The following is a 22,563-nucleotide window of genomic DNA, read 5'->3' as shown; positions in this document are numbered from 1 at the left end:
TTTTGCTATTTAATTACCTCGCACATCTAGTCTGTGTTTTGGCTGGTGTTCTAGAGTGAACAGTTGCAGTCTGAAGATGAAGTCTGTGAAGTGTCTTGCTGTAGAGAATGTATATTGTATTTTACATGAAAAACTTCGACACGTAAATATAGTAGATATGATTAAGCATTTCTTAAAAGCAAGGTAAAAACAATGAGGCCGCCTCTGGTAGCTCTGTTAGATACCCTTGTATTCAGGTACTGCAGTCTTTAATCTTTAAATTCACAGCAAATTTCCTCTTTAATTCTAGAATGTTTACAGGATTCAGCAAAACTTTTCATGTGTACACAGCAGAAAATTATGTTCCCGTCCTGCTTCATGATCTGTTTGCTTCACATCATGAGGCAGAGGTACCAATAGCTGTTAGCATTCTCTGAGGTTGAGGACAAGAGCACAGGAGAAGGAGGCCTTTGCTTGTAAGAGGGATTCAGAAGTTCTGTTTCTTTGCATTTCCCTTGCTTCATATCTGCTTTTATATTAAAATCAAAAGTATGCTGAATATGTCAGCCTGCGATTCAAATACGCGCAGTTCATTTTGATAAGGTGCAGCATGGCCTGTTGAAGATAGGGTTTAATTTTATGTGTTCCAAATGTAACTTCACAGTAATATGTAGATTACTACAGACTGCGAATATGACTTAAAACTACTAATGTCTTTTTATTTCCTGTTCCTGGCACTCTAGAATAGTTCTGCAGTTTCTGTGGATGTCTTAGCAGGAATGAATGAGCTGTATGTTACCAGCTCCCTGATAAACCATTATAGTTCTTGCATATCCCTGATGCAACCTCCCTTTTGTTACAGTGTTCAGTGCCTTGTGGAGTGGGGCAGAGGACCCGAGATGTGAAATGTGTCAGCAACCTTGGAGACGTTGTTGATGATGAGGAATGTAACATGAAGCTGCGGCCAAATGATATTGAGAACTGTGACATGGGTCCCTGTGCTAAGAGCTGGTTCCTTACAGAGTGGAGTGACAGGGTAAGGCTTCTTATTATCTTTGTGCTGCCAAACCTTCTAAATCAACTTAGTTGCATCAGAGTTAAAAAATACACATCTGTACAGCCATAAAAGGAATTATCTTATTTCCCATGTTTATCAATGATTGGTTAAGCAGGCAAGAGCAAACAAAAAAATAATAATCCCAAGGGCATCTTGGGTTTGCATTATTAGATAAAAGAATGCATAGAAGAAAGGGCAAGTGTGTGGGTACATGGCCAAACATCTGGATTTGGAATTGGCTCTGTGTCTGCAATTCCCAAAATATTGAGTGTGCTGAGATTTATTGTTCTGCCTCGCTTAGCCCTGAATCTCAAGATTCAGACTCTAAAAATTTCCCTGCTGTTTTTTTAAGGGATGAAGGTTTGAGGCCTGATGTCTGGGTTTAAGTTCAACCCATAAAACAATTATCCTATAACAGTGAAAAGAGGGGAACAACTTCATAAACTCAGGCAAGGTTGATTCAGGCTTTTGTACTTTGTGAACATGGATGTATTTTTTTTAATTCCAATGAGTCAGATTCTCTGCATGGAAGCAACAAACTCGGCAGTGATTCACTTTTTTTCATGATTGGGCTCAGAGTTGTTGTTCAGAAGTGGTATTTATATGCTCTCATTAGAAGGCTTACAAATGGGCTAAGAAAAGCCCAGTATTGTGGTCATTCTTGTCGGTGCTTGCATATCCATTTCATCTGTAAAATCCTCATTGCATCTCCATCTTTTTTGACTGGTTGTTTTGGCAGGCAGATAATACAGTTTATCATTAAAACTGTAAGATTACATTTCTCACTTCATGGATTCATTATTTAGATTATTTTGTGCTAGTATCTCTGCAAGCTAGGAATGTCTGGCTCATAGGTTATGCTTTAGCTTGGACACTCGGAAGATTTTCCACGTGTTTTAGGTGCAGAGAAGGAGGGGGGAACTTCTCTGTTAGAGCACGTACCTTGTACATCAAATGATTTTTAAAAGGCTGATCAGACTCTTGCTACAATTAAAGGCCTGCAGAATTTTCAGCCTCCAGATAACTTGAATAGATTTTATACAGAAAAAATAAACACACTGATCTTTGTTGTTGGCATCTGAATTTTATTTTTCCAGTTGTTATTCGTTCACTGTATGCTCTTGTGGAGCGTTAACACAAAGCTATCAGGTGAAGTATAGGTATTAGTGCAAATGGCAAAGGTTTTGCTGTAGGGGAAATGGCAGTGAATTTTATTTTATTTTATTTTATTTTATTTTATTTTATTTTATTTTATTTTATTTTATTTTATTTTATTTTATTCTTAGCTTGTAGAGCTGTGCTTTGTGCAGTGCTAATTTGCAAGTAAGAGAGAAAAATGCATTCTACCTTCAAAGACAAAAGCTGGCTGAGCTACTGTCAGCTAGTGAAGTTCCACCACATAAAGCGCATATATTCCAGCGAAGACTCGTGCATCCATGTTTTCTTCATTATCGTGGATTGAGATTTTGTCCTCTGCAGAATTAAAACTAGTTTTCGTAGCTGAAGTTTATGACTGCAAAATGTTACTATGCTTATTTGTATGTATTAAATGACGCATAGAAGTGAAACAGGTAATACAAAAAATGTTGGGGTTTTCTCTTACCACAAACATTTTAGGGCTGGAGAGTAAAGAATGGATTTTGTTACCTTCTCAGCTTATATAAGTGTACAAATTAATTCCTTCCAAATGCTTGCTACTGTACTTGGCATTATTCTTTTAGGCTGAGAAAGTTGGGGCTGTTCAGCCTGGAGAAGAGAAGGCTGCGCGGAGACCTCATAGCAGCCTTCCAGTATCTGAAGGGGGCCTGTAGGGATGCTGGGGAGGGACTCTTCATTAGGGACTGTAGTGATAGGACAAGGGGTAATGGGTTAAAACTTAAACAGGGGAAGTTTAGATTGGATATAAGGAGGAAATTCTTTCCTGTTAGGGTGGTGAGGCACTGGAATGGGTTGCCCAAGGAGGTTGTGAATGCTCCATCCCTGGCAGTGTTCAAGGCCAGGTTGGACGAGGCCTTGGGTGATATGGTTTAGAGTGAGGTGTCCCTGCCCATGGCAGGGGCATTGGAACTAGATGATCTTAAGGTCCTTTCCAACCCTAACTATTCTATGATTCTATGATTCTGCCAGCAGTGGGTTTGAAGCTTGATTCACAAATAAAATGGAAGGAACAGCTTATTTCAGGAAAAAAAAGTAGATTTGGGCTAGAATGTGCAGGGTCTTCTAAGATTCAGACATATCTTGTAACTCAGATGTTTGGAGATGTTTAGTGGCAGTGATTCTAGTGGAAGTCAGTGGAATATAGGAGTAGTCAATAGCTTTTCAAAGTCAGACCTTTGGCTGTTGTCTTTCTTACTGTTCCCTTCAAGGGCTGATTTCTTTTTTAGGATCAGAAGTCTCTGTTTGTAGAGGAATGTGTATCTGTTGAAAAACAAGAGAATTCTAACATGGAATGGAAGTGGCCATTCCCAGGTGTGTGAGTGAACTCTGCATGTGATTTCCCCAAACAGTTCTCTAAAAAGTACTTTAAGCCAAGCCACACTCCAGCAGTAAGCATAGATCAGCAATGGGCAGCCACAAATGGTTCAGATAAGCAGCCAAAAGTTCAGATGCTTAAAGAAAGCTTATTCAAACCTCTGGAGTCTGCAAAACTGTGGTGGAAATCTCACAAGAACAGACTTTCTTTGTGAGATTTATTACATGCCTACTTCAAGTCCCAGCTGGAAATACCACAGAACAGTCTTTCCCATTGTATTTTGACATTTCAGCCGTGGCTAGAAATAAGAGGGAAAAGAACTTAGCATAACTTTTGAGGATGTTGGAACTTTGAAATGGTTGAGTTCAAACTTGGTTACAGCCATAAGAGAAGGCCTGGCCTGTACTTTTCTAAACACATTTTGCAAACACTTAATGTATACTGTTGCACATGCAGCAAGTAGAGGTTTCCAGAGGCCTGTCAGAAATCAGTTAGGCACATACTTTCTCTTTCAGCAAGGGATATATCAAACTTCCATGTCCAGATTTATGTGATGCATGGGGCATTACAATATAGCCTTGGTTAATTAGCAAAGCATCAAGAAAAAGCACAGTAACATAAAAATTACACTTGTCTTTGCTGCCAACAGATGTTAAATTTCAGTATTTCATAACAGATGTATATTGGTGCTGAATTTGACTAGGATTTTTTTTAAAACAGAGAGAGAAAGAGATGAAAAGTGATCTGAGTTTTAAGAAAAGGACAGGATCTAATTTAGGATTTGTGGGAAGATTTTTGGTTTTCTTATTTTACTGAACCTTTGCAAAATTTTAATTGATGCAAAATCATGCTAGTTGCCTTCATTTTCATTAATAGTTCTGTGGTTCTCAATTAGAAGATTGAATCATTGAATTTCCTTAGGTGTAACTTCTGTGATACAACGTACATGCGCTTAAAAACCAGTGGAGTACAGGCAACTTGTGTGTGGGAGTTGTGTCTGCTTCCCAGGGTGAGCTGTGTGTAAAGCTTTTACTCTGTAAATAACACTTGGCTGCCTTCTCTCCATGTTCTCCCATCTTGTTTTCCCACAACACATATGTATGTATTTTATGGCCTGCCTGTTTCCTTCCCGTGGCATCGACATTCTTGGGTTCAGTTTCTGTGCAGACTGATTCTTTACACATATAATGAAGCCTAAGTAATAAAAAATACCTCCACATTTCTTAAAGAAGCACAGTTCTTGAGTTATTTTGATAAACAGGTATCAGAGTCCATTGTATGTGTTACATGCGCACTTTTAACTGCAAAGCCTATGAGTTGTGTGGTTACCATTTGCACACTGGTGGAACGTGTGAAGGAAGGGATGAAAGCAATTAATCTTTAAGAAACAAACTCTTATTTACTGAAAAGTATAAGCTCTGTCTTTGAAGTATATCTAAACACCATATTCTGATATCCCTTAGTCTCAGTCTTCAGAGAAACAGAAGTTTTTACTCATTTCAATTGGAGAGATTACAAGTTAACAGTCTTCAGCGGTAAAACGAGACTCATCTTACTTTTTATGTGCCTGTCGTTACATTTATTGCTCTGTCTTGAGTATAAATAAGAGAATTAAGTGTCATGGGTTTGAGTCCTACATGATCTTTAACCCCTTTTGCCTACAGAGAGTCTGGACAAACTTTGTGATATTTTTACGTGTGTTTGTAGAAAGGTGGCTTCCTGTCTCATATAAGATGTCAGACTGTGTTAAAATGGCAGAGCTCCACCAAACTGCAATCATTAATCAGTTGGGTGAAGCTGGTGAACCTTACCGAACTTAGCGACAAACTTGGATTGATGGGAGCAGATGAGATTTTTGCAAACATTTCACATGACTGATTCCTTGACAGCTCTAATTGCTGGAAAGTTTACTTCTCCTGTGGGTCAGAAGTGGGAAACTCCATTCCCCTGATTTACAGCATGGGAGACTCACCAGTGTTGCCTAGAATCTAGCTGGAGGATTCCCCTCTTGCATTTTTGTTTATTTCTCATTGCCATCAATGTTCATTTGTTTCTCATTTTATGTTTAGAGCATACTTAGAAAAGAAGCCAAAATACAAACAATTCCTAGATGTTAATGAGATTCCGAGGCCAAAATAAAATCTTGGAAAGGAAGAAAAAGTGCTGCACATAGGGACCAAAATCAAACCAGATCAAACACATGCTCTGGATTTTGCTCTTCATTAGAAAGAGTAACAGCAAAGCTTCTGTGATATCTTCATTAGAGAACTACAGTACGTTTCCTCAAAATTAGTGCTTCATTCCTCACAATCCTAAATCATTACCTGACAGGTACGGGTGGGTTTGACCGGTCAAATGTTTACTCTGATCAAGGACTTTTCAGTCTCATGCTGCGCCAGTGAGGAGGGGCATGGAAAGCTGGGAGGAAGCAAAGACAGGACGCCTGATCCAAACTAGCCAAAAAGGTATTCAGTATCACAGCATGTCATGCCCAGTATAGAAACTGGGGGGGAGTTACCCAGAAGGCCCAGATCACTGCTCGGGTTGGTCTGGGTATCAGTCAGTGAGTGCTGAGCAATTGTACTGTGCATCGCTTGTGTTTATTGGTTTTTATTTTCCTTTTCCCTTTTAGTTTTATATTCTCTTCCCTTGTTATTTCCCTTATCATTATTATTATTGGTGGTAGCAGTAGTGATCCGTGTTATACCTTAGTTATTGGACTGTTCTTATGTCAACCCGAGGGAGCTACATTCTTTTGATTCTCTTCCCCATCCCTCCGGGAGCAGGGTGGGGGGAAGAAGAGGGAGAAAGAGAGAGTGGCTACGTGGTTCTGAGTTACCAGCTGGGCTTAAACCACAGTATAGTACCAACTACATATAATGAAAGGAGCAGTGCATGTGTAGGAGGAGTCATCATCCAGCTGAAGTGTCCAAAAATTGTAAGACCATATTTCAAAACTTTGTCACTTTGGAAGGATAGCATGGATCTGCTCGACAAAATACAAGGGTGGTTTGACTTCTGATCCAGCGCTTGTTGTATGCATAGATGCACTCTAAAGCAAATAATTTAAATCCAGATACCAGTAAGTGCTTCGACAATAATACATAAGGACATTTCTGACTCGCCCTGCTTCCCCTCTCCCACTGCTATCAATCGTTTTATGTCCTTTGAAAACCTGCCCTGGTCTTGGAACTGCAGCAGAATTGAGCTTCTGAAATAAAATTCTTAGTTTATTATTGGCAAAACAGGTTACATAATCCTTCTAAAATCCCTTCTGAAAGGGATTTTCTCAGGGCAGATCAAATAATGCTGAGGAGTTTCATAAGTATTTCAAACATAAATCTTTGTTTTTATTTTTTGTGGTACTTTAACTTCTGGAGGATGATTCATAGAAAACATCCTTATCTTCTGAGGGATAATTAAGGTGATGAAGGTTAAAGTGTGGCAGACAGAAATCCTGCACAAATGGGGATGTTTTACTGGAACTCAACTCGATTGTTATGTAAAAATCTAATTAAGGCTAGCAATGATGCTGGGACCTGAAAGGTCTCGAGTTCTGGTAGATTTCCTGCTGCCTCTTTCTTGTGGTCTGCTGCCCCAGTTGAAGGTAATGAGTAGGACTAGCACATTAGCGAAAGGGAACTGGCACAGTTAAAGGGGTTTTCTTCTACCGTGCCCTGTGGCTGTGACAAAAATTCAGGCTTCCACGTGGAGTTTTCCAAATTCCTAGCAACTAGCCTTCCTTTGTGGACTGCTGCTAAACTTGCCTTCGGACAGCTGTCAGAGCACTGCGTTAGTTGTTGGGTTTGGGATTTTTTAATTATTTTTAGTTTTTAATGGGAATGGAAATCTGAAACTGAACTCCTGAGGGAAGGACCTCAGGAAGAGGAGAAATGGCAGACTCCTTAAAACTAGGGAGGGTGTTCCACAGACCAAGGTTTCTGAAGAATTTCTGCCAATTAAAACAAGACAGTGAAACAGAGTATCTTTAATAATAGGACCAGAATAGAGAACTTGCAGCTTGCGGAAGTTCTTCATGTGGCACAATGTTAGGTTATAGCATTTATTCTGTATTAATACAACAAATCAATGGCACAAGATTGAACGTAGGGGTGTGTCAACTGTAAAAACCAAAGGGAGAGGATTCATTATCCAAACGCTCCCTACTCCCTGCCTTGGGCTTTGGAAATCATGGCTTTCACATGGGAGATTTTTACCGAAAGGAAGAAAAAAACCCATGAAAACCCAAATACTTAATGCAGAAACAGTCAGGTTTAAGTTTGCTTTGCAAATCCTTTGAGGGTAGTTAAATCTCTAGTAAAATCTTGCAGCAGAGGGTGGGACAACCCTATACCTTCCCATTTGGTATTTCCTTTGTTATTGGATATGGAAGCCTAATTCATGCATAATCATTTATAACATAAGACTGTGGAAATTTTCTGGATGACTATAGACTAAACTTGTTCCTAGATCTGGTTTGCAAAGTAGAAAAGCAAATTAGGTTGTCAATTGAAAATTACTTTGAAATAAGAAAAGTATTTGCAGAGTACATGCATAGTTCTCTGTGCATAATGTAATTGAACTTACTTGCCAAAGATAAAATATGAACAGCCACAAAATTTATTTCTGTACAGTGGGTTTGAAAGGTAGCAATTGTGTGGGGCTCAGTTAAATGGTCACTTTATCCATGAGTGGGCTGTTTGAAATGGGTTCAGTGTAGTTTCAGTTTACACGTCGAGGAAAATGTTCACTGCTGGCACAATTTTTACATCATTCTTGTGTTTTCAAGATTTTGCCAGTTTCCTTGGAAAAGACCTCCTTAGCTATCAAATCTGGTTTGCTGAGAAGGTAGATTCATATTCTGTTTGTTAAAAAAATGACTTGTCAGAAGTTGAGTCACTTTCTTAGTTTTCTGGAGATTCCATAGAACTTCTTGGGAAAGCAACCAACTCACTGATAGGAAGACATGTTTTTCAATATGGTATCTGTGGGATAACTATAACACGATAACATGTTTCACACAACCAATGTTCTTCAGTGCGCGTGAGTAATGAGTAGTTTGCAAGAAATTGTACATTCAGTCACTGGTCTCTATCTTGAGAAGATGAATGACTGCATTGGTTCATCCCATTATTAAGAGTGGTCTGTCATGGCATCTGCTGTTCTGTAGTTGAACTACTGAATGTGAACCCTTACACTGTTACCGATGGGAGTCAAATCAAGCTGTGATTTGTTACCAGTTCTTGAAATAATTCTTACTTTTATTCAATAATATCTTAAAAAATGTTCCATTACAGAGTTACATTCATTCACAAGGAATGTACTTTGCACTGCAGAAGTAATACACAGTTTATTTTAACTAATTACATTGTATGTTAGAAATCAAATCTGAAATATCAGCCAAATACATCTTTTTCTCCCATATACTTCATACTTATCGGTGGTTTTCTTTACGTGTGCAGTATAATTCTAATTGATTGCATTTAATTATATACATATCTTTCAATAAGCTGCACATGGGGTTTTCTTTATTTTAATGGTCTGGACATGAAATGCCAAATGCATTTTAGAAGAAAAAGGGAATATTAAGAAATAATTAAGCAACAAAACCCCAGTCTAATACACGAAATCATTTTTTTCCCTGGCATGTTTCTGTTTTTCAAATGTTGATAGCTTGATGTTGCCTAGAACTGTAGAATATCGGATACTTTCCGACTGAAGTAGAGGGATGACAAATGGAATTTATCCTGCATGATTTACAGATGACATGCTTACTATCTCTGAATGTGTGACATAAGAACCTGCACATCATTATTTATTAACAGCTTTCAGAATTGAACAGTGGAAAGTTTAGATGGTGACTGTTAGTTACCAGGAAATCATATCATTAGAAAGCAACACTGAATTCACACAAACTTCTACAGCCACCTTGTCTGCTAAAAATGATTAACAACTTATATGTGAAACTGGTTGTGCAATAATTTGTGGTAGTTACAGTTACTCGCTGAGGATTTACCCCAGTCTTTTGAAACCATCTGTCAAAAAAGTCATATTTTTCTACTTTTATGACTCTGTAAATTCATTATATGGAAAAGATCCAGAATGCGCTATGCAGTGTCATAGTCCTCAGTCTTCTTAGCCTCATCCTTTTAAAAACTGTAAGAGGTGACCTGGGTGACAGCTTGAATGGTCAGAGGATAAACTCATAGAACTGAAATACGACTGCTGTCTGAAAAGTTGCTTACTGGAATTATTCCTTCTCATATCTATTAATCAGTATGCAAAAAGATGAATAAAATGAAAACTGAAAGAATTTACAGACAGGAAAAAGGAAGGAAAAGTAAGAAAGCTAATAAAAACCTGAAAAAAATTGATTTCTTCTTCTCCTAATCCTTCAGTTTCTTTTATTTATGACTGTAAAGGACAGGTCCTATTTGTAGTGTATACAGAAGCATGAAACTGTAAGACAATTCGCTATAGCTCACATAAAAGTAGAAATTACTGACTTTGCATAAATTAATTTTTCATATTGTTGCTTCTCATTTCATTGTGCAGCATGGAGGATGCAGTAGTGAATGTGTTCTGTCTCTTGCTCCCCAGTGTTCTGCAGAATGTGGTGATGGAGTCCGTACACGTTCAGTGGTTTGCATGACAAACCATGTCAGCAGTTTGCCTCTGGAAGGCTGTGGCAATAACAGACCTTCTGAAACAACACCCTGTAATAATGGACCCTGTGCTGGTAAAGTGGAGTGGTTTGCTGGGGGCTGGACACAGGTGAGCTTTAACACAGGTTTGTTTTCTGCTGGTATCTTAATTTAACGAATGCTTCTGTACAGTGAAGATGTGTGTGTATTTCTGCACCTCTGGAATGTTCATGTATTTCCTTTCTGTTTTTTCTGAGTTAATATTCAATACTTTTCAGCACCTCCTGTGTTTTTGCTTTGATGAAAATAAGATTTTGTTCTTCTCTTCCTCTATCTTCATTTTTATTTCTTCTCTACTGACCCAGTGTATTTATAAAATGGAAGATAACAGCAAACTGCTTAGCATATTCCGGTGAATGCTAGAGCAAACAATTTGCACTTTTCAAAGTAGGGCCTTTGTGATTGTGCATACCTGCAGGACTGACTATCTGTCTGTCTGTCTGTCTGTCTCTCTAATCTTATCTTTTGATCAACCTAGAGAAATTCCAAAATTTAAATAAGACAAAAAGCAGTAGCCAAACCAAAAGTTACCTTCAGTATTGTTGTACTGAAATTCATGATAATAGGCAGAGAACAAGATTTGGTTAGTGCCAGTATCCTGATGCTCTTTTCTCAGGATAAATTCTTCCCTTGATCCACATCTAATAGTCCTTCTCATTCTAAATGAACATTTCTGCTGTCAGGAACAAAGGCATTTCAGAAGCTGTCAGGGAAAAGTCTCTCAGCTGTGCTGCTAACTCACTGCATTTCATGCTCCAGGATCCTTCCAAGTAATAAGGAATTGGAAATTAAGCTGGTGCAGCTGAGACAGAGATTACAGGGATACTACCATGCTAATGCTTTCAAGTGTAAGTGATAATTACTTGTATAAGAGTAGTAAGAAATTCAGATTTAAAACATAGTTAGCTGCAGTTCTAATAAAAGATGATAAAATCTGGGACTTTACTTACAGCATTCAGTAAGGTCATATTAGCCCTCATATTCTGTTCCAAATAGGAGAGTTTATGTCATAGAATCATAGAATCAGCTAGGTTGGAAAAGACCTTTAAGATCATCAAGTGCAAACATTACCCCAGGACTGCCAAGTCCACCACTAAACCATGTCACTAAGGGTCTCATCTGCACAGTTTTTGATCACTCCAGGGATGGTGACTCCACCACTGCCCTGGACAGCCTGTTCTAATGCCTGAGCACCCTCTCTGTGAAGAGATTTTTCCTAATCTCCAGTCTAAACCTCCCTGATGCAGTTTAAGGCCATTTCCTCTCGTCCTATCGCTTGTTACATGGCAGAAGAGACCAACCCCTACCTCACTACAGCCTCCTTTCAGGCAGAGCTGTAAGGGTCCCTCCTGAGTCTTCTCTTCTCCAGGCTACCCCCCCCCCCCCCCCCCCACTGTGCCCTCAGGTGTTCCTGTAAGACTTATTCCAGCACCTCCATGTCTTTCTTGTAGTGAGGGGCCCAGAACTGAACAAACTGTCCTTTTCAATAGCCCCCTTTTTTTTGAGCTGACCTACCTTTCTTTATATGAGATTGAATTCTTTGATGCATAGCAAGGGTGCAAAGTCTTCGTTGTATGTTATCTGAAACAAGTATCTGAAAACATCTCTTCTGCCAGCCACATCCTGACTTCTGACTGCCAAAATGAAAGCGGACAGTCTGAAAAGGACAGGTACTGTAAAAGACCAGGAGGGAGCATTGGTGGATGACCTTCCATATTCTGCTTCTCTAGAGTTAAGGCTGAATGTTAAGATACTGTCTTTTGGAGGAACTATCAAAAGAGAGCAGTGACATTAAAACATTAAAAGAGATGTTCAGTGTTAAAGGAAGTGCAGTTACATTATTTCCTGTAGAATTTATTTGGCCTGTTCATCTCAAGGTTTTTCACTCAGCTCAAGGTTTTTGTGGGTATCTGGTAAAAGGGTCACAAGTTCCAATCAAAATATAAACAAAATCCCCACTTTCAATAGCATTTGATTAGTCTAGGCTAGAAAAAGCTTTTAAAAATCATAGTCCTTTATGCAACTTAGAAACCAGTATGTTGCTGAAAGCATCTTCTAAAAACAGGTGCCAGTACTATGTATTTAACCTTTAAATGGGCAATAAGAGTCCACCTGAGTCAGGCTTGCTTTTCAGAAGTGCAGCCAACACTGCAACACATAGATACTTGCAAGTATGCAAGGAACACGCTGGCAGATCAAGGCATTTTCTAAAAAACACACAGAATGTGGGGATTTGTAAAGCTGCAAAACCGTGCTTCAGCCTTCTGACCCTCTAACCCTCAGCACAGTGCATTTAATCCTGCTTCAGCAAGAAGCAGTAACAGTGCTTCTGGAGAAAGTAAAAGGTAAGTCATGCTTCTCTTTCTGTTAGAAAAAAATAAATACCAGTTTCTTCTTGTAGCTACAGGGAAAACTACACTTACAGGTTTCTCCAATTAGAGTTTTGTGTCTTCTTCATAAATATAATCAGAAGTATGTTTTGAGTCTGTAGTACCATGTGGAATAAAGATCCACAGAAGTCCAGTTTTAACCACTGCAACAATGAAAAAGTAAGCAAGTAATACCTGACACACCTACAGTCAGGAGTCACTTGATGAATTTAGTCATTACTATATCCTTCAGCATTTGTTTGTCCTGGTTCCTAACTGGCACTGCTGGCTACTGTGTTAGTACTACGTACAAATAATAATAATAACCCAAGGTTTATCTGGGCTACTCTTCTGGTTCTGAGAGATAAAACTTAAGGAATACTTTACCCTTTCCCTTTCTATTCAAGTCATATATATGCCAATGCTGGAAGGAAAGATACAGTTAAGTCCATTTTACTGAGGAAAGAACATATAATAAGGAAATGGATTTGGATGTTACTGTCTAAATATGTGCCCAAGAATGGGGAATAAACAAAATTTTACGAATTTTCCTGTTGCAATATTAATTTAAAATGCAAGTGTGTGTGTGTGTTATTTCAGAAACAAATAATGTGGAGAAACACACTACTTTAGAAACAAGTTGGAGGATGTAAGTAGAATAACAAATGCCACCACTTTTTTCCTTCTCTGATACAGTGCTCTACAGAATGTGGCAGTGGAACTCAACAGAGAGAAGTCGTTTGTGTTAGGAAAACTGAAGGTACTTTTGATGTTTTGAACCCCTATGAATGTTCATATTTGGAAAAACCTCCCAGCCAGCAATCCTGCTACCTCAAACCATGTGGATCTAAGTGGTTTCATACAGAATGGAGCACAGTAAGTCTGTCATGCTTTTCTGAATCTGGTTTTGTTTGATACATCTTTTTCCGTGTATATTAAAAGGGAATGCCATTTGGATAAAACTGTTGATCATGAAATTGCCTTAATCTTGCACAGGAAGGATACTAAAAAGAAAGCATGCTCTTTAGCAACCAGTGAAGCTTAGGAAAGTCAGAAAAATACCTTGAGCACAAGGAGCCACTTATCTTTTCATTACTGGTCTCTTCTTCCAAGCATCTTCCTGTTTTACAAAGTTGATGTGCTCCTTAATGACACTAGTGCACTAAGAAGTTCTTTTCAGAACTCTAGTTTCATTAAAATTAAAGAACATTTAATAAAAGAATGAGGTATATATTCAGTTTTTAAAGTCAGTTTTACCGTCATATTTTGCTGTAAACTCTCACTGTACTACTTAGAACTTCATTGAGAGAAAACTTACTGTAAAGCCTCATGTATATCCAGTTTCCCCTGGAAGTGGACCAGCTACATTTGCAAGTGCCATAAAATCCTTTGGTTGGATTTTTACCCCCCCCAAAATCAACATTTTTCTCTTAAATGGAAATCAGGAAGTCCATTGTCATCTTAGAATGAAAAATGGTGTGAAAACCAGCAGAATGGCTTTGAAACTGTCCAGTTTATATCTTCAGCAGACTTTTCATATGACCTAAGATAAATGGCATGGTCTCTCAGTCATGGAGATTAAATGGCTGGCTAACAAAGAATGCTGGGGTTTGTGTATAGTGTTTTGTATGTACCATCTAAATTCTGTCTTGGTTCTATTTTAAGTGCTTAAGATCTCTACAGACCTGAATTGCAGTTCTTATTGCTGGATGTGGGATAATTACAATACTCTATACAGGCATGTAACAAAAGTAATTATATAAAAACCTGCAAGCATTCAGTTACTGCCACCACAAGGCTAAGTATTTATTCTAAAGTGGAGAAAGGTTGTACTTAAAGATGAAAGAGCAATTAAAGAATATATTATTGAGAGTATTTTAGTTAGTTTGGTACACTAACTGATTTTATGATAGGGATTGGTTGTTTTCGCAGTGTTAGGAAACTAAATAATTATGCCAAAAAGGCCAGAAAGAAAACATTTGTACTAGTTTGGCCCTATTAAGGTTTTAATCACTATGAATGACACAGGTTTAATTGAGTTTGTGAGCATTTAATTCAAACTAGACAGTGAGCCAAATCTTAAAGACCTCAATCAGCAGAATTCTTGAAATCAACAGGGGTTTGTTTCAGTATGGGCAGAAATGTGTAATAATTGGCTTTAAAAATACCAAGTGAAGCAAGTACAAAAGTCTCTGGCTTCAGAAGCGCAGAAATGTTTTCTTTAGAAATTCAAATAAACCCATAATGCTCAGTAAAATTGTTGTGCTGCAAGAAGTGAAAAATAATCAAGTGCTAGAAAAAAGGCAAGTAAGATTATTCCTGATTCCATATAAACGGAGGCAAAAGGGCAGGGCAGGGCAGTACAGTCAAGTAGTGAAGTTCAGATCAGCAAGTTCTTAAACTAAGAAATGTGAACACTGTGAAAAAGTAGATTTGAGACGTGTATAAATAACCAGAGCAGAACAAGGCTAATAAGACAAGCAAGTAGCTTAAGTAATTCAGAAAGGGAATATTCAGCATGCTTTCAGTTGCTCAGAGTCTGTCATATTTACTGGTCTGGTGGTTGCCCCCGTGATCATAAATGTTTTTTAACCTTTAACAAAATTGTGCCTGTATGTTAAGGGCTACATAGTTAGGAAAAAAACCACAAACCCAAGCCACCAAAAGTGGTGAAGCTGATAAAAGGCTGCAGTGATTCCTGGGTCTGGCTTCAAGGTTCCCAGTTTTTTCTTTCTGCATTTGCACATCTCATATGGCCTTCATGAACTTCAGCTTTTGTATTTCAGTGTTCCAAATCCTGTGAAGGAGGATTTCGGATTCGAGAGGTACGATGTCTGTCAGATGATATGACAGCCAGTACTCAGTGTGATCCACAGCTTAAACCTGAAGAAAAAGAACCATGTAACACGCAAGATTGTATCCCTGAAATAGGTAAGGAAGAAGAAACTTCTGGTTTAAATATGGAACTCCACCTAGTGGAGAAAATATTTAATAGTCTTGCAGAGGTGTTGAAGTATATTTTCTTCCAAGTTCAGGGCTTTATTTTTTGCATGGAATACAGCTCTTTTCTATAGTGTAAAAGGAGGCTTTAATTTCCAACTAAAAACTTTTTTCTTGTAACATGTAAGGAACTGGCTTACATTTGAAGTTGCTGAGAGTGTGAGAAATCTGCTTCTCTGAAAATAGAGGGTCTTTTTATGCAGCTTCCTTGCATTCTCAAAGGTTTCTCTTGGCAAAGTCTTTAAAACAGAAAAAGGACTGTGTATGATATGCTGTATTTTGTAAAAGTATATTCTGTAAGGGGTATATTCTGTAAGGGCAATTAAGCCATTTTCTTTTATGCACCGTAAATGCACACCTACATATAATTTGGCTTTGGAATTAATCAATCAACTCATACAGATTTGATTTTAACAGTAACAAGGATGACTAGGGAAAGAAATATGCAAGTGTATAGGAACACATTGTACAACAGTCTTCAGCTGATAATTATTTAAGTTAATAATTTAACGATATTTAAAAAAAAGTTATACCAAAACCCAGCCACACACACACAAACCCCCACAAGAGGATAAATAGGGATAGGTGCATTTTTTCCACAGTTTTATGTATCTTTGTATTAAATGTAGAAAATCTTGAATAATCTAACTAATTTGCATTGGTAGCCTATTTAAACCTGACAATGAATGTTTAAATACAGGTGCAAGGGATTTCACATGGTAAAAAATAGCGGGTTGGTTATTTATTGCTCTTAACACTGCTTTTTTTAGTTTCTTATCTCTTCCTTTTTCTCCACAGATGAAAACTGCAAAGATAAATACTACAATTGCAATGTGGTGGTTCAGGCCCGGCTCTGTGTCTACACCTATTACAAAACAGCCTGTTGTGCATCCTGTACACGTGTGGCAAACAGACAGTCTGGGTTTCTAGGACGTAGATAACAAATGCTCTTCTACTCAAAGCGGCAATCTCGGTCTTCAGATGGCGCTTGAACAGTGTTACTGTTTGACTACAGCAGGTTTTAGCTTCTTAGAGATGGGTTTTATATTGCTGAGTACATCAAGACTATGGTTAAAGTTCACACACTTTCAGTTACAGTTATTGTGCAATTATCTTTTTTTAAAATGTTTTAAACCCACAACCTTTTTAAAGCATTAATTTTTAATGATACTATTATTTGCACCTGCTCATCAGATAACTAATTATTTAAAGACTATACCAGCCTTAGTATTGTGAAATTAATGAAAACTAGATCAGTCACAGGCAATTACTGGAGATATTTGACCAGTATGGATACAGCTGCTGCATTATTTTCTGAGTGCTTACTCTTACTTCGTATTTTGGATTGCCTTAAATTAGGTGACTAAATCAGTGAAAAATGCACATGACAAAATTACTTCACAAAGAACCAGACCCTTGAAGATCCATTTACCATGAGTTTCTTAGAACTCTAACATATATTTTTAATTACTTTGGTCCATTCATAATAAAGTAGAGTCACTGTTAAGCTCTCTCAGTTGTACTTTTAAGTAAGTTCCTGTCCTTAGGCAGCAAATACATATACACACTTGACTGCCAAAAAGTGCCTTCATATTTAATTCATAAATTCTTGAAGTTACACTTTTCTAATTTTGTATGGATTTTAAAATACATTACCTACCAGAGTGCCACTAGACCCTTTAAGTCTTTAACAACTGCAGCTGTCACTGAGACAGATTAACCAGAATATTGAAGAGCCTTTGCTGCTATAAAAAAAGTCATTGTTTCCTTTGGCAAGGTCTTCTTCCTGTAGAACAGTTATTTCAGTGAACTGGTATCTTGCCTAATGTCTTGTCTCTGCACTATTGCTTAACAACTATCATACCAAAGTACTTTGTCCAGACCTAGTCTGGATATGTCACCAGTTTCTGAAACAACCACCAAAGGATGCAGGCCTCTGTGCTTTATAGTAGTCTGTTACTTTTGGTACCAGGCATGTGGTATGAGTGTACTAGCTGAATATCTGTAAAAAGGAGATCATAGCTACTGACATTCTTCAGATTTTGATCACTTATTACAACATACTCGTCTTTTTTTAGTCAGTGTTCCATCCTGCAGATCTACTCCTGTTGCTCCTTTTCTACTACTTAAGAATGGCTCCAGACTTAGAGCTGAATTGGTGATTTTTCAATTCTGCAATTACAGTAGTCAGCCTTAGGACTTGCTAAAAGCAAAGTGAATGTGCTATGTTTTACATTATCTGCACATTTTCTTTACCTGAGAGGCCTTTCAAACCTGTAAGTAAGGCTGAAGGATAAACCAAACACTTATACATATTCAGCTTTTTATTACAGCATATTGCTTGTAAATTGGTGGTAACCCAGCTGTGCATATATTTCTAAGGTGCCTATTGTCTGAATTCAAAAACCATTTTAATAATGTACGCTAAGTCACTCCCAGTGATACGATACAACAGTGATTAAGTGTCCTGCTGCTGCTGAAGAGCCATGTTTGAGCCTCACTGTGTATTCTTTTCTTCTGACTTAGTGGAGGGGATGTAGAAGACAGAATGGAGACAGACCTTAGATTTTTTTTATTTGGTCACTGGTGAAAAATATATTTTGGACACGATGAACTACTATTGTTTGACTGAGTGAAATGAAGAAGCGTTTCCCCCAAAGTTGATAGTTACTCTTTGTGACTACAAACCAATAATGTCTGTTTCTGTACACCTTTGATCTGGCGTTTTCCACTGTAACTAATTGATATAAAGCTGTTAGAAACAGAAATTAGAATTAGAAAACCTTTAATTTCATGAATCTTTCACAATCATATTCCCTTGTATTATAAAGATTTATACATGAAAATAACGTACAGGTTTGTGATCATTTTATATTCCCTAGATTCTTGACCAAAGAATAATATGGAGAAAGTGCAGCATAAACAACTCTGGAATCCAGTGTTTGTAAATACAGATTTTCATCTGGATATCTCGTTGCAGCAAATCTTGACATACAGTATGTAATTCTTGCTGTTGTCTTTTTTGTCCCAAGGAAGTGTATCGTACCAACTTGAGGGAAATACCTATCCCATAAAAAGGCTTTCTGAAAATCACAAGGTAAATGAAAGGCAGAGAAAAAATCAGGTTTGCAGTCAGTTCACAGAACATAATCTGCTAGCACACACTTTTGGCTGTGGGGCAGCAATTCAGAACACAAACAGGTCATCCTGGTCTTTTATAAAGTATGTTATTTTGCTCTGAAATTAGCCATTAGGTTATTTTACAAAGATGATCATGTAGGCACTGTAAACAGAGTTCATGGGAGCTAAGTATCAAAGAATATATACATGCACCTATCACTGTAATCCTGTATTACATCTAACGTATACAGCTTTGTGAATTGAATGCAGTGAGTTATGACTGTACAAACTATACTTTTCAGTAAAGGGACAATTTTCAGATGTATCAGATAAAACAAAAATAAGATTGTGCCACCTAATTAAACATCAGAGAATAAGGAAACTGCAGAATGTTGCAGAACTTAATCATTTATCATCTCTTCTCGTGTGTCAGCATAATCAAAGTAGTTGTTCCTGCTAAATGAACTAATGAATCTTTCTTTTCAGCACTTTTATGTAGCAATATTACGTACAAAGTGCTACATAAGATTTCACCATCACACAAAGTGCACTTTTGAAAATGTTGCTATAGCAACTGTTTATTTTAATAGAGCAGTGCACCAAGTTGGGATGATGCCTGCAGAGGGCCTGATTTTACTTTCATTGTAAATCAGAGGTGGACTTACTGAGTGCAGTAAATAGAGCAGATATAAAACCAATAAAAGTAAGGGATGATGGAGCCTTTTGAGCTTGAAAGCTTTAATTTCTTTTTCTGACATTTTAACACCATCAAAATCCCACAGAATGGTGGGAAAAAAGCTTCCTTGCCTTAAAGATTTTCACCTTACACAATCCAGTAACACCAGAGTAAGTGTAGGAAGACTGCTGTATGTTGTTGATTTAAGGAGTCTAAGTAGTTTAACTGCTTATAGGGGTAAAATACGCATACAGCTTTCATGTCTTGCAGACATGCAGCTGGCCAAAATCAGCTCCGTCCAGAGCAGGCTCTGTTCCAAAGCACTCTCCATCTGGAATTGAGGACTGCTGGTGCAGTTGTTTATCAAGTTATCAAGGGTCCATCAGGGTTTGCTAGCTCCTGCACAATGTCAGATCCAAACATATGTAGGCAGAATTGCTTGTATATAGGAATTGGTTGCCAAGTTTGAGAGCTCTTACTATCAGCACTGAATTCATGGAGTTCTCCCTTCTTCTGACTATCTGAGAAAACTGAAGATGATGGTGTGGAAGCATGAGAGGTTGCTCCTGTGGGAATGACCCTTTGTCTGACATAGCCCTCAATTGAGACAGTATCTGCTTTAGTGTCTCTGACCTTCAGTCCCCAGGTCTCTCAATTAGGGACAAGCGTGTTAGCAGGCTGGGGAGAGCACTGCAGGAGACGTGTTCTTAGAAGCCTGCTAGCCTGGAAGTCCAACTATAGTGTATGCCCAGTGACGCGATGCAGGACTACCTCAGTATCTCTGCGCAGGGAACTAGTATCTTCCTCATTACACACATAATCTTTTTTTTTTTTTTTTTTCCCACTGCTTCAGCAAATGGAGAACTTTCTGTATGAATAAAGCAGTGCTTAATGTTGTTGGTTAAATCCCAGTTTTATGATAGTGTGGTGCAGTTCAGAGTTTGGTCCTTTTATACAGAAAGAAACCTAGTATGTCACAGAGGATGCTAGGTTACTTGTTCACAAACTTGATGAAAGTGGTCAGTATAGCCCTGTGGAACTCATAGAGCAGAAGACCACAAGGAGCAGCAGTACTGCCAGGACCTTGCTACTTACTTTGCTTATGTCAGTCCTAGAAGGTGCCACTGAAGGAGGTAGATGCTGGAAACAGCTTATGGCTAGAAGAGGGAAGGTTATGCCTTCCTGAAGGAAATACTTTGCTTCCACTCTTTGTGTTAATACCACCATAAGTAGTAAATGTGCTTTCCAGGACTTTCCTTTACTTCATCCTCATCCCAGCTTGTCTCCCTTTAACACCCACAAGTGTTCTCCTCTTCCTCTCATCTCACTTCCTTCCATCCCTTTGTCCTTTGGGTAACAATATTTGATTTTGCCAGAATTACTGAACTGGCCATTCAGTTGATAAGAATCCGTGTCAAAACTAGGCCCAGCTATTTAAAAGAACTATATTCCTGCCAGTCCAGTGATCTGTTGTGGGGGTTGTTTTTGTGTGTGTATGTGTCCATGCTGGCTAGTTTTAATGCACGTTATTAAGGTACCTACTGAATTCATTTCTGTGCAATGAACCTGTGAATGCACAGCTATTGAAGTATGTAGTGGCTCTTCATATGAACATTTATTGCATAAAAAAATTAGAATTATTGTCTCCACACAGGAAAAACTGGGTGTCTACATGGTTTTCTTGAGACTTACACTTAGTGTCTCTGTCTTCGTAAGAGCTGTTCTGTGTATTATGCAGGTAATGTGCGTGTCTGTAATTGGAACACACAAAACATGAAAATTTGAGCACAGAAAGTAAACTTCCTTTATTCCTAAGTTACAGAATATGTTTGTAGGGGATACCTTAGCTGTTTATTTAGAAGATGGAGTAAAATAATTATTTCTATATCAGAAATGAAAAATCACCCCCTAAGCATTTTCAGTGTATTTTCAAGCAAACTTGTAATCATTGTAGTATCTCAGTATTGTTGGTGACATTCAGACCTGGTGAAAGGGAGAGAATTCCGTTTAAGGGAACTCACACCAGACCTGAACTGAGCTCTGCTTCTCTGCTTTTAGCAACCAGAAGTTATGAAGAATGTGAGTTCCCCATCTTCTGTATCCCGTTTACTATAATGGGTTATAGATAACTATCACTATATCTGGAGAGGAGAGGAGCTTAATTTTGAGCAATCATTGCCTTTCCAGCGACAGCTGTCATTGCTGCTTGCCCTGGACTGTTTTGTCCATGCTGTGTTTGGTCTCTCGAGACCAGTGGCCTTCGCAGGGGTTGGGTACGTACAGACTTTTGAAGTCCCATCATAGTCACTCAGGAGCTAACATAGAGGATCGGGAAGGATTGGAGACAAAAGAAACCCTAACTTTTTTAATATGTATAAAATTTTCTACTTGACCCTCATAATAGATTTTGGCAGAAGGATATACTTTATTGTAACTTATTTTGTTGTTATGTGTAAATACAAGATGTCTATGGGAAATAAGTAATTCTGAGCTGTGTCTATGGAACAAGCCACTGCACCAAAATATTTCAAATATTTAGAATAGGCAGATTTTTTTATTAAAAGGGACCTAGTACGTATTTATTTACATATACGATTCAAATTTTGTCCAGCTTTTTCATTTTACTAACCCAGCTTTTTTAGGGAATTTTATAGCACAGGTATTACATATATATTTTTGTATATATGTCATACTGAAAATCCGTAATACAATTTTCTAAACTTCCTGATTAGCCAGTTCATTGAGTGAATTAAAGGGGGAGAATATAGGCAAATTGCTTTCTGACTCGTTCAGGAATATGTATCCATGGCAATGCACCTGAACCAGAACTGTACAGCATCCTTTCCATATTGTATACATTTTCTCTTTGATGAAAAAATGTTAACTATTTTTGTTTATGACTAATTTATTTTTTATTATTGTGAAAAATAAAGTAATTCAAGATGAATTTGTGACATGCTATTTTTCTTATTTCATTTGTTCTTCCAGAGCCTGTTCAGAATTAAGTACAAGTATCAACAAGGGATACACGCTAAGGAAACCCTCACTCAAATTTAGCCGCTGACAAAATATAACCATGTTGAAAAAGGCTGCATAAGCTGTGCTGCAGCCTTGCACAAATGATAGCAGCATCCTGACAGGCTGCCCCTGAGACACTTGTGTCTGTTACCCCCTGGAAAGGCAGC

General features: G+C 38.0%; 1 protein-coding gene across 4 annotated transcripts in view; it reads left to right on the top strand.

Annotated features, from left to right (window-relative positions):
* THSD4 (thrombospondin type 1 domain containing 4) overlaps positions 1–22,325 on the top strand; it is a 314,820-nt gene extending 292,495 nt beyond the window's left edge. For all 4 annotated transcript variants that reach the window (XM_061347531.1, XM_061347529.1, XM_061347530.1 and 1 more), the window contains 5 exons: positions 842–1,015; positions 10,110–10,283; positions 13,279–13,458; positions 15,369–15,513; positions 16,381–22,325. In XM_061347531.1, coding sequence (XP_061203515.1) covers positions 842–1,015; positions 10,110–10,283; positions 13,279–13,458; positions 15,369–15,513; positions 16,381–16,523 — 816 coding nt within the window. In that variant the 3' untranslated portion in view covers positions 16,524–22,325. The remainder of the gene's footprint in view (positions 1–841; positions 1,016–10,109; positions 10,284–13,278; positions 13,459–15,368; positions 15,514–16,380) is intronic.
* The last annotated feature ends 238 nt before the right edge of the window (positions 22,326–22,563 follow it).

This window comes from Neopsephotus bourkii, unplaced genomic scaffold, assembly GCF_033783945.1.
Source record: "Neopsephotus bourkii isolate Nb327-2 ecotype Australia unplaced genomic scaffold, CSIRO-AGI_Nbou_v1 NB_318, whole genome shotgun sequence".
Taxonomy (NCBI): domain Eukaryota; kingdom Metazoa; phylum Chordata; class Aves; order Psittaciformes; family Psittacidae; genus Neopsephotus; species Neopsephotus bourkii.
This window is presented reverse-complemented; position numbering and strand designations above follow the sequence as displayed.